This window comes from Leucopleurus acutus (genome assembly GCF_964270905.1).
Source record: "Leucopleurus acutus genome assembly, chromosome: 18".
Classification (NCBI taxonomy): Eukaryota; Metazoa; Chordata; class Mammalia; order Artiodactyla; family Delphinidae; genus Leucopleurus; species Leucopleurus acutus.
Genome location: NC_139160.1, coordinates 25063746 through 25080081, shown reverse-complemented (window position 1 = coordinate 25080081; position 16336 = coordinate 25063746). Strand labels below are relative to the sequence as shown.

The 16336-nt window shown below is 37.6% G+C and overlaps 1 protein-coding gene across 4 annotated transcripts in view; it reads right to left on the bottom strand.

Annotated features, from left to right (window-relative positions):
* MTRF1 (mitochondrial translation release factor 1) overlaps positions 1–11635 on the bottom strand; it is a 52360-nt gene extending 40725 nt beyond the window's left edge. For 3 of the 4 annotated variants that reach the window (XR_014326916.1, XR_014326917.1, XM_082859565.1), the window contains exons 1-6: positions 11316–11582; positions 9398–9487; positions 8146–8571; positions 4058–4149; positions 2187–2268; positions 959–1066 (exon numbers count right to left, since the gene is read on the bottom strand). Coding sequence is in view for 2 of the 4 variants with exons in the window: in XM_082859565.1 (XP_082715691.1) it covers positions 959–1066; positions 2187–2268; positions 4058–4149; positions 8146–8563 (700 nt within the window). In the remaining 2 variants the exon portion in view is untranslated. Of the gene's footprint in view, positions 1–958; positions 1067–2186; positions 2269–4057; positions 4150–8145; positions 8572–9397; positions 9488–11315 lie in introns of all 4 variants that reach the window. The other variant, XM_082859566.1, reaches the window with a different exon arrangement.
* Between the last annotated feature and the right edge of the window lie 4701 nt (positions 11636–16336).

Sequence of the window (16336 nt, the reverse complement as noted above, 5' to 3'; positions counted from 1 at the left end):
CCCAATTTTTCATCCTTATGGTTGGCCTTGGCACTGTCATGGCGCCAGTCAGTGTGTCATTTAGCTTGCTGATGTATTACAATGAGCATATACTGAGGCTCAAGGTCTAGTGGAAGTCGACTTGTCCACCATCTTGGACCCATTTGGTTCTCATCAGTTTATGTCATGTCCTCAGGCTATGTCATTCTTTCAAAGGTTGCGCCCTGCCCCCTTCCCTCCTGTTTCACCTTTCCTAACCACTGGCTGTATTTCAAATCCATAAGACGCACAACCTTACTTATGCTCTATACTTGTTTTCATTTCCCTCGATTGTTTAACTTACACGAATCCTCTTTCCCCACTTTGATAATTTGTGGGTTATTATTCATCGGCCCTCTGTCTACTATAGTGTATCTTTGTGTAACCAAGCAGACAAAAACTTCCAGGTGGATTAAGAGAATTGAACAAAAAAGAATTACTATCAGATGTTCTGATTTAACATACTTGAGTATTTAAAAGTTTAAAGACTCACATTGGTTCTTATTGTTTATGTTGTCTAAGTTTTTATCAGCCCAACTAGGGTGGGAGCTTCTTGAAAATAAAGACAAATGACTAACTTCTTCTGCATTCCCATAAACCTCCAACACATCATTAGTACTTCAGAGTAAAAACCTTAATACATCTTGGCTTTGAACAACAGAGCAATGATTTTTCAGGCAAGGCATATATCAACCCTCCACAGGGAAAGTTTCTCTAATTCAGATACTCCTTCCTAGGAGGATACTTCCTTCCCTCCCACTCTCTTCTCCCACAGTAAGAATTCTACTATAGTAAGCCACTGTGATTGATGAGCCCATGTCACAGTATTTAGTAGATATAGGTCAAATGTTTTAAAAAATGGGACAACACGGTTCTAATCAATATCAGAAGAAAAACAACTTCCAGCATCATCTATGGACAAATCCTCAAACACACCTACCATAATCAGCTGGTGTATAATTCAGAAGTTCAAATTTCCAGTGTTTGTAGCTTGAATAATTCTGATACATATCAAATATTTCCCGGGTAAATTGTTGGCAGATATCACCTAAGAGAAAATATAAAAATATTCAGTCAGCACACATTTCTCTAAAGAAGACATATAGATGGCCAGTAGGCACACGAAAAGATGCCCAACGTTGCTAATTATTAGAGAAATGCAAATCAAAACTACAATGAGGTATCACCTCACACTGCTCAGAATGGCTATCATCAAAAAGTCTACAAACAATAAATGCTGGAGAGGGTGTGGAGAAAAGGGAACTCTCCTGCCCTGTTGGTGGGAATGTAAATTGGTGCAGCCACTCTGGAAAACAGTATGGAGGTTCCTTCAAAAACTAAAAATAGAGTTGCCATATGACCCAGCAATCCCATTCTTGGGCATGTATCTGAAGCAAACTCTAATAAGAAAAGATAGATGCACCCCAATGTTCATAGCGGCACTATTTACAATAGCCAAAACATGGAAGCAACCTAAATGTCCATCAACAGAGGAATGGATAAAGATGTGGTACATATATACAATGGAATACCACTCAGTCATAAAAAAGAATGAAATAATGGCATTTGCAGCAACATGGATGGACCTAGAGATTATCATACTAAGTGAAGTAAGTCAGAAAGAGAAAGACAAGCACCATATGATATCACTTGCATGTGGAATCTAAAATATGACACAAATGAACTTATTTACAAAACAGAAACAGACTCACACACATAGAAATCAAATTTATGGTTACCAAAGGGAATAGGGGGTGGGGAGGGATAAATTAGGAGTTTGGGATTAGCAGATACAAACTACTACATATAAAATAGATAAACAACAAGGTCCTACTGTATAGCACAGTAGGATAGAAAATATTCAATATCCTGTAATAAACCAAAATAAAAAGAATATGAAAAAAATATTCATTTATAACTGAATCACTCTGCTGTACACCAGAAACTAACACAGCATTGTAAATCAACTATACTTCAATAAAAAATTTTTTAAAAATCAGCACAAATTTCTTAGAGAGTCCTCCTTAAGTAAAAACCCCTTAGGAGTTGAGAAATGACTACTTCCAAAGTGAAACACATTTAACAGACTTTTAAAGTTACAGTGTGTCATATCAAGGTAACATTTAAGTAGTTTTTAAGATCATTTACGATAAAACTATTTTATTGACCTCCAGTAGTTCTTCCAGATGTCACCTCTAAAATAACATCATTTTTGTCATATTTCTCCTTTGGCACTAGACTCTGGAGAAGCTGAAAAAGAAAAAAAAAAAATCAGTATTAGTGTGTATATTTTCCATGGTATACTGCTATTCCTTGAACTTAGATAAAAGACCCCCAAATACTAAAAAATCAGTAATTAACAAAATCATAGAGCATCTCAAAGAGGTCTGGTCCTAAAATGCTTTAATAAGTAGACCTAATTAGGCCTAAAATAAATGATGATTCATGTTAACAATGAAGTTACTTGTTGGCATATTTTCTACAATGCTATCAAATTATCTTAATTTTCTAAAATGCAAAAGTTTAGATCAAAGTCCAGTGTTCCATTCAATTTTCTTCAAATTTTGCTTCTGATTAGTCTTAAACAGTAGCTTCTTTCATGTAATGAAAGAAGTAAGCTCTGAAAGTCTTCATTTGGAGAAAATGAGGACTTTTAACATATAATTATATATTCTCTCCCACAATAAATGACAGCGGACGGACACCAGGCCGTGCCCTGTCTTCTCAGCAGAGTTGCTGTTTAAAGAGTAGATTGAGGATTCCCAAGGTAAGGCTCAAATAGTTTCTCAGTGTGACAAGAAAAAAAGGGGCTTTCTAATAAAGAAAGCAACCAACTTACCTCTTAGGAAGAAAAGGGAAGCAACTTTATTATTACTAAAAGGTCTTTCAAATCAAACTGAAAGTATCTATGTGTCATGATTCCCCCTACCGACAATTTTTGAAATAGTCCATCTCTGCTAGAAATGATATAGCCTGCAGGAGAGAGTAGTAGACTAAGAGTCAGATGTCCTACATCTGCTTTTGACTAGCTGTTTAAATCAGTGAAAACAATAACTGATACCTCCATCCTCATCCTCAAAAAGTCCCTCTAGAGATTATCATACTAAGTGAAGCAAGCCAGACAGAGAAAGACAAATATCATATGATACTGCTTGTATGTGAAATCTAAGAAAAAAAAGATACAAATGAACTTATTTACAAAACAGAAATAGACTCACAGACATAGAAAACAAACATATGGTTACCAAAGGGAAAAGGGGTTTGGGATTAACATACATCCACTACCATATATAAACTATATAACCAACAAGGACCTACTGTATAGCACAGGGAATTATACTGAATATTCTGTAACAACCTATAAGGGAAAAGAATCTAACAAAGAAGATATATGTATATGTGAATCACTGTGCTGTACACCTGAAACTAACATAACATTGTAAATCAACTATACTTCAAGGAAAAAACCGTCTCTCTACTGGATTCCCAGGGTAGGGAAGACTGAAGGTAGGAGGATGGCAAATATGACAAAGGGGAACATAGTACATAGCACCGTATTTTCATTTTCTTGTAGACAAACCATCCATTGAGCTAGAAGGGACTAAAGACTTGTATTAACCCACTGTCTCTATCCCTTGGATTCATTCCATTCTATCCTGAATGCAAATTTTCAATCCTTAATTAACCCAGTTACCATGTACCACTCCCTCTTTCTAAGACTTAAAACCCCCTGACTCTACTCCATGTTGAAGTAAATTTCTTCACTAGCATGTGTTTCCTTGTCTGCTAACTTAATAGATTCAGCTTTGGAATACTTTTGTCTGTGGGGGGGAGGGTGGTTTCATTCCTTGCCAACACAATCTCTTCAATCTCATTCTGTAGTAAATGACAGCACTAAACCCAATATTATCAATCATCATAAGAGAAGACTTAATCAACTGGTGTTTGGAAAATACTTTGAGCAGCAAAACATAGTCTAGCAAGAATAGTATTCCTTTACATTAACATTGCTGAGATTAGTTTACCTCTTAAAACATACCTCACTGTATAACATGTTGATTTTCTGAAGAATGGTTTGCCTCTCTTCCAAAGCAAGTTCTTGTAACTGCTTTTCATCTTCTTTATTTAGACCTACAAACCATCGACAGAAATAATGGTAAAAATGTTTAAATACTTACAAAGAAATTCTTAAATAGCTATCTAATCTCTACCTACTAGGTTTTATTTCACTTGAGAAGGCAAGGGATTATACAAAAGAACAGAATAGTTAGAGAATATAAAGTATTTGCTAAGTGTGTCCAAAAAACTCAACAAATACGATCTTGCCCCAATGAGCTGGTGATTTGAATGTCTGTAAGTAATTACAGAAATCAGTGATAAATCAAACAGGTTTAAAAAGGGACTGGCTAATTAAATGTAAACCCGAATAAGCTAAGTTTCAGGGTAAACTGGGGTGACCATTTCTTGTCTAAAGCTGGCAGCCATTACCCAGCACACTGTGAGTAATGTAGCATGGCTAGAAACGCCTCTTTTTTTTTTCAAGAGAAGTCAGAAATAAGACCTCTTTAAAATTCTGAAACCTCTTGAAATGTTCATACTTAGTAAACATTTTTTAAAAACACCACATGGGTCAAAAAACCACACATCCTTGCAAGCCTCTGCTTTATGGAAAGAATGGTCATTTTCACATCATTTCAAAGCAAAAAGTTAAATCATGGAGCTCTAATAACACAAGCTATCAATGAGATAGTGGCCAAGTAGGGTGGATCCCATAACCTTTGACTCCATTGCTTTAGATGCCCAGAGATTCCATTTGTCACTGGTGATGTGTGCTAGATGAGGTAGAAATTTTTAATTCTTAAAAATAAAGAAGAAAATAGAAATGAAGACTCATACAGGAGAGAAGGCTCTTTAAAATTCTTTTCTAGTCATGGAAGTCATGGGGGTCTGGCGGGATTCTATGCCTCATTCCTGCTTTCAACATTTCACACTTACTCTGTGCTAAATACTCTGCCAGTTGCTGGGGACACAAGGATGAATAAAACATGGTTCAGGGCTAAAGTGGTTCAGTCTGGTGGGAAAGGTGGACACATTCACTTGATGACAATATGTGGTGTGGGCAGCGCCATCGAGGCCTAAAGGGTGGTCTAACCCAGACTTCAACCCTTAAGGAAGGCTCCTAGATAAGGTGCCATCTGAACTCAATTCTAATTATGGATCACCTGTTGCAGAATTGTAGTATCGCTACTGGCCTCACCTTGTGCACATAAGTCTCGGGTCAGAGGTACCAGAAAAACCTGCTGATCTGCAATCATATAAAATTATTTTTGTGGCTTTTTATTATTTACTGAACTGTAAGATCCAATCTAGTTCAATTTCACTGTATCAACAGATTCAAGAGTCTATTATACCTTATGTTTGGTGCCGCAGGAAATAAAGATGAATAAGACACAGGCCCTGTACTTCCCTGGTGGCGCAGTGGATAGGACTCCATGCTCCCAATGCAGGGGGCCCGGGTTTGATCCCTGGTCAGGGAACTAGATCCCACATGCATGCTGCAACTAAGAGTTTGCATGCTACAACTAAGACCCAGTGCAACCAAATAAATAAATATTAAAAAAAAAAAAAGAGGGCTCATGTCGTTTAAAAAAAACAGGGAAAGGGACTGAAGTTAAGACAATTACATAATGGATCAGAATATAAAACAGAGAAAGGCAATCATACTTGTTTTACAGAGGGGAGTGAAGCCAAAGGATGATAGCCAAGCCATACTAATATTACACATGATACAAACGTGGCTGAAAGAGGTTATGTCAATTTAATTTGGAAAGCATTTAGTAAGCTCCTATTATGTGCAAGCAACTTTCCCAAACTAATTAATTACAAATTTGAGTGGCATTATGCGAAAGAGTAAAAAATAATCCTCATTAAAAGAGGTGAGAGGGAATTCCCTGGCGGTCCAGTGGTTAGGACTCTGCACTTCCACTGCAGGGGGCACATGTTCAATCTCTGGTCAGGGAACTAAGATCCCGCATGCCTCATGGCCAAAAAAAAAGTGAGAGACTTGCAGACCACTAATAGGAGGCAGAAAAAGGTAAGGCTTTGGACATCCAGGACTTTACAGGTATAGCTGTGACTGGCCTCGATGCTGCTTAACATCTCTAAGGCTTAATGAAACAGGATGGAGCACAAAAGAAAGTTTATAAATTAAACTAAAAGCCAATAGCAAGGGACTTTCCTGGTGGTCCAGTGGTTAAGACTCTGTGCTCCCAATGCAGGGGGCCTGGGTTCCATCACTGGTCACGAAACTAGATCCCGCATGCTGCAACTGAAGATGTGGTGTGCTGCAACTAAGACCCGGTGCAGCCAAATAAATAAATATTAAAAATAAAATACAATAAAAGCCAATAGCAAAATTTGGATCGGGACTTCCCTGGTGGCGCAGTGGATAGGACTCCATGCTCCCAATGCAGGGGGCCCGGGTTCGATCCCTGGTCAGGGAACTAGATCCCACATGCATGCCGCAACTAAGAGTTTGCATGCTACAACTAAGACCCAGTGCAACCAAATAAATAAATAAATATTAAAAAAAAAAAAAAAGAGGGCTCATGTCCTTTAAAAAAAAAAAAATTTGGATAAATGTTGAATCCCAGGTTAGTCCATTATACTTTTCTCTCAACTTCTGTATATTTTGGAAATTTTTCATAAAAGAAAAAATGTTAAGGCAATAAAATATTAAGAGATACTAAAATTAAAAATTAACACCTCTCACTTTATATATAAAATTAACTCAAATAGATCAATGACCTAAATGTAAGGACTAAAAATATAAAACCCTTGGAAGAAAACTCAGATGTGAACTTTTGTGACCTTGGATTATGCAATAATTTCTTAGATATGTCACCAAAACACAAACAAGAGAAAAAAAAGATAAACTGAACATCACCAAAATTAAAAACTGAGGTGCTTCAAGGGACAACCCACAGAATGGGAGAAAATTTTTGCAAATAATATATCTGATAAGGAACTTGTATCTGTAATATAAAGAACTCTTACAACTCAATAATAAAAAGACAACTTCATTAAAAAATGGGCAAAGGATCTAAACAGTCATTTAACCGAAGGTGATATACAACAGCCAATAGGCACATAAAAAGACACTCAACACCATTAATCAGGGAAATGCAAGTCAAAACCGCAGTAAGATACCACTTCACACACACCAGGAAGGCTAGAATCGAAAGGGCGGGTCACAAGGGTTGGAGAGGATGTAGAAACACCAGAACGCTCATACTCTGAGGATGGAATGTAAAATGGTTCAGCCACTTTGGAAAACCAGTCTGACAGTTCCTCAAAAAGTTAAACATGGAGTTACCACACAACTTAGCAATATATGTCTACACAAAAACTTGTACACAAATGTTCATAACAGCATTGTTCATAATAACCAAAACAGTGGAAAAACTCAATAACCAACAACTGATGAATGGATAAATAATATGTGGTATATCTATACAATGGGACATAATTCAGCAATAAAAAGAAATGAAGTACAGAAACATGCTACAACATAAATGAACCTTAAACATATGCTAAGTGAAAGAAGCCAGTCACATAGGGTAACATATTGTATGATTCCATTTATATAAAATGCCTGAAATAAGTAACTGTATAGAGACAGAAAGTAGATTAGTGGTTGTCTAGGGCTGGCAGGGATGGGGGGGATTGGCATGAGATGGCTAAAGGGTGTAGGGTTTCTTTTTGGGGTGATGAAATAATACCCATACCATATAAGCCCTCTGACGGGGTAGGAATTGTATTTTTGTGTCCCTGGTATGTAGCACATAGGACAGTGCCCAATAAAGATCTATTAATAAATTAAAAATTCTGAAAAGGTCAATATTTAGTCTCCCAGACCCTAAGTGCTTCTTGGCAAGTACCACAAGGACCTCGGTCTCTTAGTAGTTGCTCTTTAGTAGCTGAAATACTTCAAACACCCAGAGTACAGAGTCCTGTCCTTTCCAAGTGCAGGGCTTACTATGTGCAGGCTTTTTAAAAGACTGTATTCAATATACCTTTAACTTAGAAAATCAATCCTGTACTTGTACACACATATCTTTTACCTACTTTTACACATTGATTCTAATTCTTCAATGGCTTGTTCAGCCTCCTGAATTTCTTTGTAAATGACTGCAAGCGGAGCCAGCTCAGCATGCCGTTGATTCAAGGACCTCCGGTCCCCTTCACTCACAGAGACATGCTGCAAACAATGATCAAGTGTTTGGTACTCCTTACTCAGGTCCTCCATGTATTTCTGTAGTCCTTTATGCTTCCAGAGCATCCTGGTATCTTGATGACAATATCTCCTGGACCAATTCTCACTTAACAGACAATGGAGAATGTGATTCCTGTTTCGTCTAAAAACCCACAGCCTTGTGTCAAGAGGTATCTGTGTAAGTTGATGAGAATGGAGATGGACATGGCACTGGTGGTGACCATTAAGACACGGATGTCTAAAAAGCCAAACAAACAGGTGACGATTCATTTCAGCATCTGAAACAAAATAAACACAATCTGAGAAATATCAACTCCACAGATATAAAAGCTGAAGGAGCCTCAAGAAATCTTGCTCAGTTCACTGCCTCAGCCAGCTCCAAACACAGTCTCTAAATTCAATAACCCACAAGAAGAAAACAAATCTTCAAATCTGTGAATATAACAAAATAAATGAAGGTAGTGCTGTTTTCTACCCATTCAACATATATAATTAACTAAGGCAAATGAGTAGGAGTGTAACTAATAAATATATCAATAGAATGGGTTAAATCAGCTATTTTCTAGAAAGTACCCAGAATCTAAAATTGAGTGTGTGAATAAGCTCTTGACAAGTATGAAATAATCATGCAAACTTTAGATGGTTCGTATATTAATAGATTTTTAAAGTTTGAAGGAAACACTACTTCCTTGTCTAATTCTTAGGTATCCAGATGCCCAAGGAAGTCAAGTAACTTAATCATGATTATTCATTCTGCCAGATAGAGGCAGAGCTGAGGTGAATGCAGCTTGCCTGTTCAGACTTCAGTGCTTTTCATTCCCAACTATGCAATCACTCTTCGAAGGTGCTTCCCTTTTAACTGAGATCCTAAAGGACGGAAAATTTACACACTGACAGACTAAGAAAGTAGAAAGTTTGGTAAAAAAAAAAAAAAGACAATGATGATAATTATATTAAATGAAAAAAACAGAATCAAAACAATATAATCTCAATTAGGCTTTCAAATTTGTCTACAGTATATGGAATACATGGGTTTATGGGGACATAACTGCATCATAAGTTGAGGAAGAGCTTTATTTTGAAAAAAGAAAACTAAAAACATACCAAAACGTTAGTAAGATGATCTCTAGTTGTGGGATGATGGATTCCTTTTGCTTCCTTTTTTTTCCTACTTCTTCGTGTTTTCCAAGTTTCCTATACATTTAGCACATACTACTTTTACAGTCAGGAAGAAAAATTACTTTAAAAAATTACATGTTAGGTGAAATTAGTTATGTACAATAATAATTATCTGTTCTTCCTTCTAACAGAGATAATCAAAAGAGATAACAAATGTACATAATGGTTTTACTGAGTAAGAAAGAGAAGATAAAGTGTTCTAAGAAAAATACTTTGCCCCTAAAATCCTGAGGTTCAAAGTTGAAATAAGGGTCAAAATTGATCAGAATCAACCTTTATTGTCTCCAGTGTTTCTACTACGTTAGGTGTATTCATATATTAGCTCATTTGATCATTTGTAAGTCTGCTAACTTGGATATTGTTATCTCCTAGGAAATAAAATATTCAGAATAGTCTCTAAAATATTCACAGTTTGCAGGGTTGTACTAAGGAAATTTAACATACTGAATCACATTGAGAAAAGGACTGCGGGAAGCATGCACAAAGGCACAGTAGCCACAAATGTTACAGTCCTCCAGCAGGAGTTTCTGCCTGTCTTCACATTGAGACAAGCTGGGACCTGGGACCCTTTGCTGCAGTGCTGCAATGCTTGCACCTGGACAAATGTTTCCTTAAGCAACAAAATACAAAGAAACGAATACGGGCTAAAAATAACGGTGTGCATGGGCAGTTGGGGCAAATTCTGGACAACTAGATAAAAGGAGACCAAAAAGCCCAACTGGCACCTCTGAAGAGCTGGCAGCAAAAGCAGAGAGTGGGGAGCAAAAGCAGGGTACTGCGCATGCCCCCTGCACACAACGTAGCCAAGGGGATGGGTAGACCACTTAAGCCACCCCTCTGCTGGATCCCTGAACACACGCCTACCCTCACCCCATGTAAGGAACCTGCTCACTCCCCTCTGCTGCAGCAGGGGCCACGATATAGCCTTGCCTGAATTTCTTGTCTGGCCTCTGATCAATATCTATTGATTAAGGAGGCCAGGAACCCTGGTCTAAAACAACATCTAGTCACAGAAAGTGTGTCCATTTGAAAAAGGACGTAACCAAAAAAATGGCAAAAAGATTTTTGTTAAAACACCTCTAGCTAAATTTCCATTTTAGAAATAGTAGAAAAAGCAACTCTCAAGGTCATGAACCTCAATGTTAAGTAAATCCCAAGACATTTATCTTCTAGGTTTATCTATACCCTAGGTTTATCTATACCTGAGAATAGCAAGCCTTCTCCATCACTCCCCGACAGTAACAGGATTAAAATGATACTCTAGGGCCTTTCCTGGTGACTCTTTTCCAGTCGTTTAAGAGTCCGCCTGCCAAGGCAGGGAACATGGGTTCAAGCCCTGGTCCGGGAAGATCCCACATGCCGCGGAGCAACTAAGCCCGTGAGCCACAACTACTGAGCCCTCATGCCACAACTACTGAAGCCTGCGCGCCTGGAGCCCGTGATCGGCAACGAGAGAAGCCACCGCAATGAGAAGCCCGCGCACCGCAACGAAGAGTAACCCCCGCTCGCCGCAACTAGAGAAAGCCCGCGCGAAGCAACGAAGACCCAACGCAGCCAAAAATAAATAAATAAAATAAATGAAAATTAAAAATAAAATGATACTCTAGGGACAACTCTCAGCCTTGGCAAGTCAGAAGTGACACTAAGCCGGCACGAGAGGATCACGTGTAAGCCACACTAACTCGGTATACGGAGTGATCCCATAGGGAGACACCATGGGGAAAAAAAAAAAAAAAGCTGGAGAAGGAAAATAGACTTTTAAGACCAGAAAAGAGAAGTGAACTGTGAGCACGTTAAAAAAAAAAAAAAAAAAAAAGACAGAAAGGACGTTAGGTTTCCTTACGGAGGTCTGAACCTTCTGTGGTCCAATACGTTTCAGCCCGACAGGCACCGGATCACTTTCATTGCCAGGTTCACCCCTTCCGGCTTAGAGCTTGATCCCGCCTCTTCCGTCTCGACTCTTCTCCAGAAGAGTAGTCCTTGTGTGTGCCTAACAATAAGCTAACAGAGGAAACAAAAGAGAAAAATGGAAAAGCGAGAAAAATTCCCACGAGAGAGATGACTAGGCGACTTACTCATCCAGATTCTGAGCCCAGGGTGTAGGTTGCGATGGAAGGGGGAGGGGAGGTGCAGGGGCATTGGTGCCGCAGTGTTCACTGAACCACAACTCCCAAGAGCTCCTCACCCGGGAATCTTGGGAGTTGTAGTTTATCTCGGACGAACGCCCAGCCTCCAACCCCCTATGCCAAAGGTGGAGCTTTGGTTTTCACAGTTTCAGGCAAGCCCAAAAGGGAGATTCCCTACAGTTCTGATTAAGAGATCAAGATATACAAGAATTTTCGTGTATATAGAGCCACTAGAGCAGAGATTCCTGATTTTTTTAAATGAGGATCCCTTTTCATCATTCAAAAATGTGCAGGATTCTGCATGTTAATACTTGTACTTTCAGCTTCCATTGCCTGAGAAGATACCTAATGACTAATTGAGACTATAAAGTTGTATTTTTTTAAATCATAAGGAGGATCCAAAATATGAGAGACTATATATAGCCACAACTTAGTGAATTTATAGCTGTTGTATACATAAACACAATTTGGGGGCTCAATTTAAGTTTGTAGCTTGTAAACCATCAATTAAGTAAAGCATTAAAAATCCTAAATAATAAACAATTCCAGGAAAATGCAAATATATTGCCTTACTTTGAATATTCAAGTAGGATACACATTTACATTGGTCATCACATTTACAAGTCATTTGACCTCTGTGCCCTAGTATTTCTTCCTGAAAAGCAGAGGCAACAAGAATTCCACATTACCAACTTCACAAGATATTTTCTTAGTTTATGACCACATATATAAAAAGGAGAATTAGGCATAAATATAAATATCTAACATGTATTGCCTATTTCAAGGTATCTACTTCTACCAACTACATATTAGATACTACTCTAAATGGCTTAAGCCTATTTATTAATTAATTTAATCTTTACAACAACCCTAAAATACCCATTTTGCAGAAGAGAAAACTAAGGCACAGAGAGTTTAAGTAACTTGTCCAAGGTAAAAGAACTAGTAAGTGACAGAGCTGAGATTCAATAAAGACAATCTGTCTTAATAATCTATGGCTCCTAAGCTCTGATACTGCCTCCCTCCTCCAGAAAAAAGAAAAGAAAACATTCAGTCTTTCATGCAGTAAACACGGAGCACCAGTTATGTGTTAATCACTATTCTAGACATGAGACTTCAGCAATGAACAGAAAAGACAAAAATCTTTGCTCTCACGAATACCAAAGTACCCACATAAATCATTCTCCTAAATTATCCAACAAAATCTTTTAATTCTTTATTTTGATGTATATATAAAACTTCCTTCTTAAAAAATAAGCTTTAGTGCCATGGACTAATCCCTCCCAAATTCAGTATGTTGAAGCTAACCCCCAGTATGACCCCACTGGAAATAGGGCCTTTAAGGTGATTAAGGTTAAATAAGGTCATATAGAGGGAACCCTAATCTGACAGGACTAGTGCCCTTACAGGAAGAGACCAGAGAGCTTGTGTAGTCTCTTTCTGCCCCCCTCTTTCCCTCAACAAGCGAAAAGAGGTCAGGGGGTGAGCACACAGCAAGAGAGCAGCCACCTACAAGCCAAGAGAAGAGGCCTCAGAATGAAACCTACCTTGCCAGCACCTTGATCTTTCCAACCTCCAAAACTGTGAGAAATAAATTTCTGTTGTTTAAGCCACTCAGTATGGTACTTTGTTATGGCAGCCCAAGCAAAGACATTTACATATGTAAACATTTATTGAGATATACATGAAACGTTATACACTTTATGAATGTTATTTCTAAATTTAAAGAAAATCCCTAAAGACTATAAATAGTGCTTCCTCCTCCATGTGTTTTTAAAGAAAGTAATGTGGTTATAATTATATTTATTAATATGCAAAGATGTCCACAATATATTATTAAGTGAAAGAGAATGTTTAAAAAATTCATCAAACTATTTCACTTAAAAAACGTATGTGGGACTTCCCTGGTGGTGCAGTGGTTAAGAATCCACCTGCCAATGCAGGGGACACGGGTCGGAACTCTGGTCCGGGAAGACTGCACAGAGCAGCTAAGCTCACAAGCCACATCTACTGAGCCCTCATGCCACAACTACTGAAGCCCGCGTGCCTAGAGCCCATGCTCCGCCACAAGAGAAGCCACTGCAATGAGAAGCCCACGCACAGCAAGGAAGAGTAGCCCCTGCACACTACAACTAGAGAAAGCCCGCGTGCAACGACGAAGACCCAATGCAGCCAAAAATAAATAATTAATTAATTGATTTTTTAAAAAAGTATATGATGCATATTTAAAAGTCTGGAAGAGGGAATTCCCTGGTGGTCCAGTGGTTAGGACTTGGTGCTTTCACTGCTGTGGCCTGGGTTCAATCCCTGGTCGGGGAACTAAGATCCTACAAGCCGTGCAGTGCAGCCAAAAAAAAAGAAAAGAAAAGAAAAATCTGGTGGAATTATAGGTAATCTCTATTTTCCTTTTCATAGTACTATGAATTTCTTGAAATTTTGTGATGGGTATTGTAAACAAGAAAGCTATAAAAGAAAAAAGACATTCGTTCATGTTTGATTGAAAAGCCTTATGGAAGTTATTATTCTCAAATTGTTCTATGAAGTTAAACAACTTCTATTTGCAAGAAGTCTGATATATTACAGAATAAAAGTTTCCAGAAATAGTAATAAAAGAGGTTGATTCAGTGGGGGAAAAAGAATTAGCATTTTGATTAAACTAGAAACAAGCACTACCATGTCTGAAATATTTCTCACAATAAAGTCAACTATGAATACTTGCTTTGTTGAATGAATTTGTAATGGGCACTGACGATTTGGTATCTCTTTGTCAGAAACTAAATGACCTGTGTCCCCCTCCTCCAACTTGGAGCATGCTAACACAACAAAATACGTGGGGTCATTTTTCATCTCCATTTAGAGCAAATCAGTCCCAAACCCAAAGGGGTAGAGAATGGGGATTTTCACTTAACTTCCTCTCAGAGACCTCCGGATTCTTTTAAAGATTCTGAGGACACTCGCGTCTAGAGTACTAACAAGAGGTCGATTTGTGTCCTTCAGCAGAGATTTCACATCAGTAAACTGTCTGCTTAGGGCTTACCCCGAGAGAAGCAGAGCACCAGACTTTCCTCAGCCCTGGACGTTCTTTGGGGAGCTAGACAAGGGTGAGTGCAGAGATTGTTCCAGGCTAAGTTGAAACTTTGGTCCTATCTGGGAAATTTTCAGTGGCACTGAAAGCAACATAAAATCTCAGCACACAAGCCATAACACATTGTTTTTTTAGCACACTGTGAAGATACACCTGGCTTTCTGATTCCCGGTGGTTTAGCTCTTGACCAATGCCATCTTGAGACTGGCAATGGCTTGGGATTTGAATCAGATATATTTTACTATAGAAAAAGTGAAAGCAGGTAGCAATTTAATACAAAATTCAAGCTCTCAATATGGTGGAAAAGTAGAAAAACAGAGTTTATTTTATTTGTATCCTTATAAATTATTTTCCCTGAGAGAAGCGAAATATAAAGAATGAAAAAAGAGCATTTCTTATTTTCACATGTTCATACTGCTTCTCAAATTTTTCGGAGCTTGAAAAAAATAAAGCTAACAAACACGCCACCTGCTGGCATTAATGAAACTAGATCGCAAGTTATTTTCAGAGTTAAGAGGTGTTCAAGGAGTCTTGAGATGTCAACTTACAATGTATTTCTTTTACTCTAATAATAATAATAAAAGGGTAGATCCTGGAAACTCATCTTTTACCCCATAAACTGGTATTAGCCTAGGCTGAGGTCAGCTTTGTTAAAAAGCTCATTTAGTGTTGTCTCCTACAACTTCTTGGTAATTTCACCTCTTCCATTTTTCATCCTAAATTTCAGGCTAAATATTTTTCTTAAATTATTTCCTTCAGTTTTGAATTATACATTTTCAAATTTTCATTTCAATGAGTTTAGTTTTCCCATCTTTTTCTACTAACAGTAGTCTTCAAATACCCTTTATAAGCATTAAAGTACTTTCCAACTTAGATACAAATCTTCCCTTGAGGAATACAATGTAATCTATACTCTCTGTGTGTGTAGATATATATCTTTTTATTTTTTCCCTTTTTATTATGAAAAATTTCAAACATGTTCAAAAATAGAACAGTAAAATGACCCCTGTGCACTCATCATGAATTCTCAACATTATCAACTTAGTGCTCACCCTCCCTCCTCCCTCTCTCTTCTCATCCTCACTGGATTAATTGGAAGCAAATACAAGACATCGTAACTCTTCATCTGTAAATATTTTTGTATACATCTCCAGAAGATAAAGACTTTTAAAATATATGATCACTCCTAAAAATTAAAAATAGCTTCTTAATATTATCAAATATCTAGTCAGTATTTAAATTTCCCTGATTGTGCCAGATTTTTTGTCTTTTTCTTTTTTGGCAGGGGGAGGCAGTTTGCTTGTTCATATCAAGATTCAAATAAGGTCCATACATTGCAATTTGTTTCTATATATAATACTTGGTTTGTTTTAATCTACAGGATCCCCCCCTCTTTTTAATTTTTTTAATTTGCAATATATTTGTTGAAGAGACCAGATCTTTTCCCTTGAGGAGTTTCACACAGTCTAGATTTTTCTAGACTCGTGTTGTGGTGTTTATCATGTTCCTTTGTTTCCTGTATTTCCTATAAACTGGTCTGGAAGCTTGAACAGAGTCATATTTACTTTTTTTTTTTTTTCAAAACTAATTCATAGGTGGGTTAGATACTTACAAAGGAAGATGCAAAATATTTAGTTGTGATTTTTTAAAATA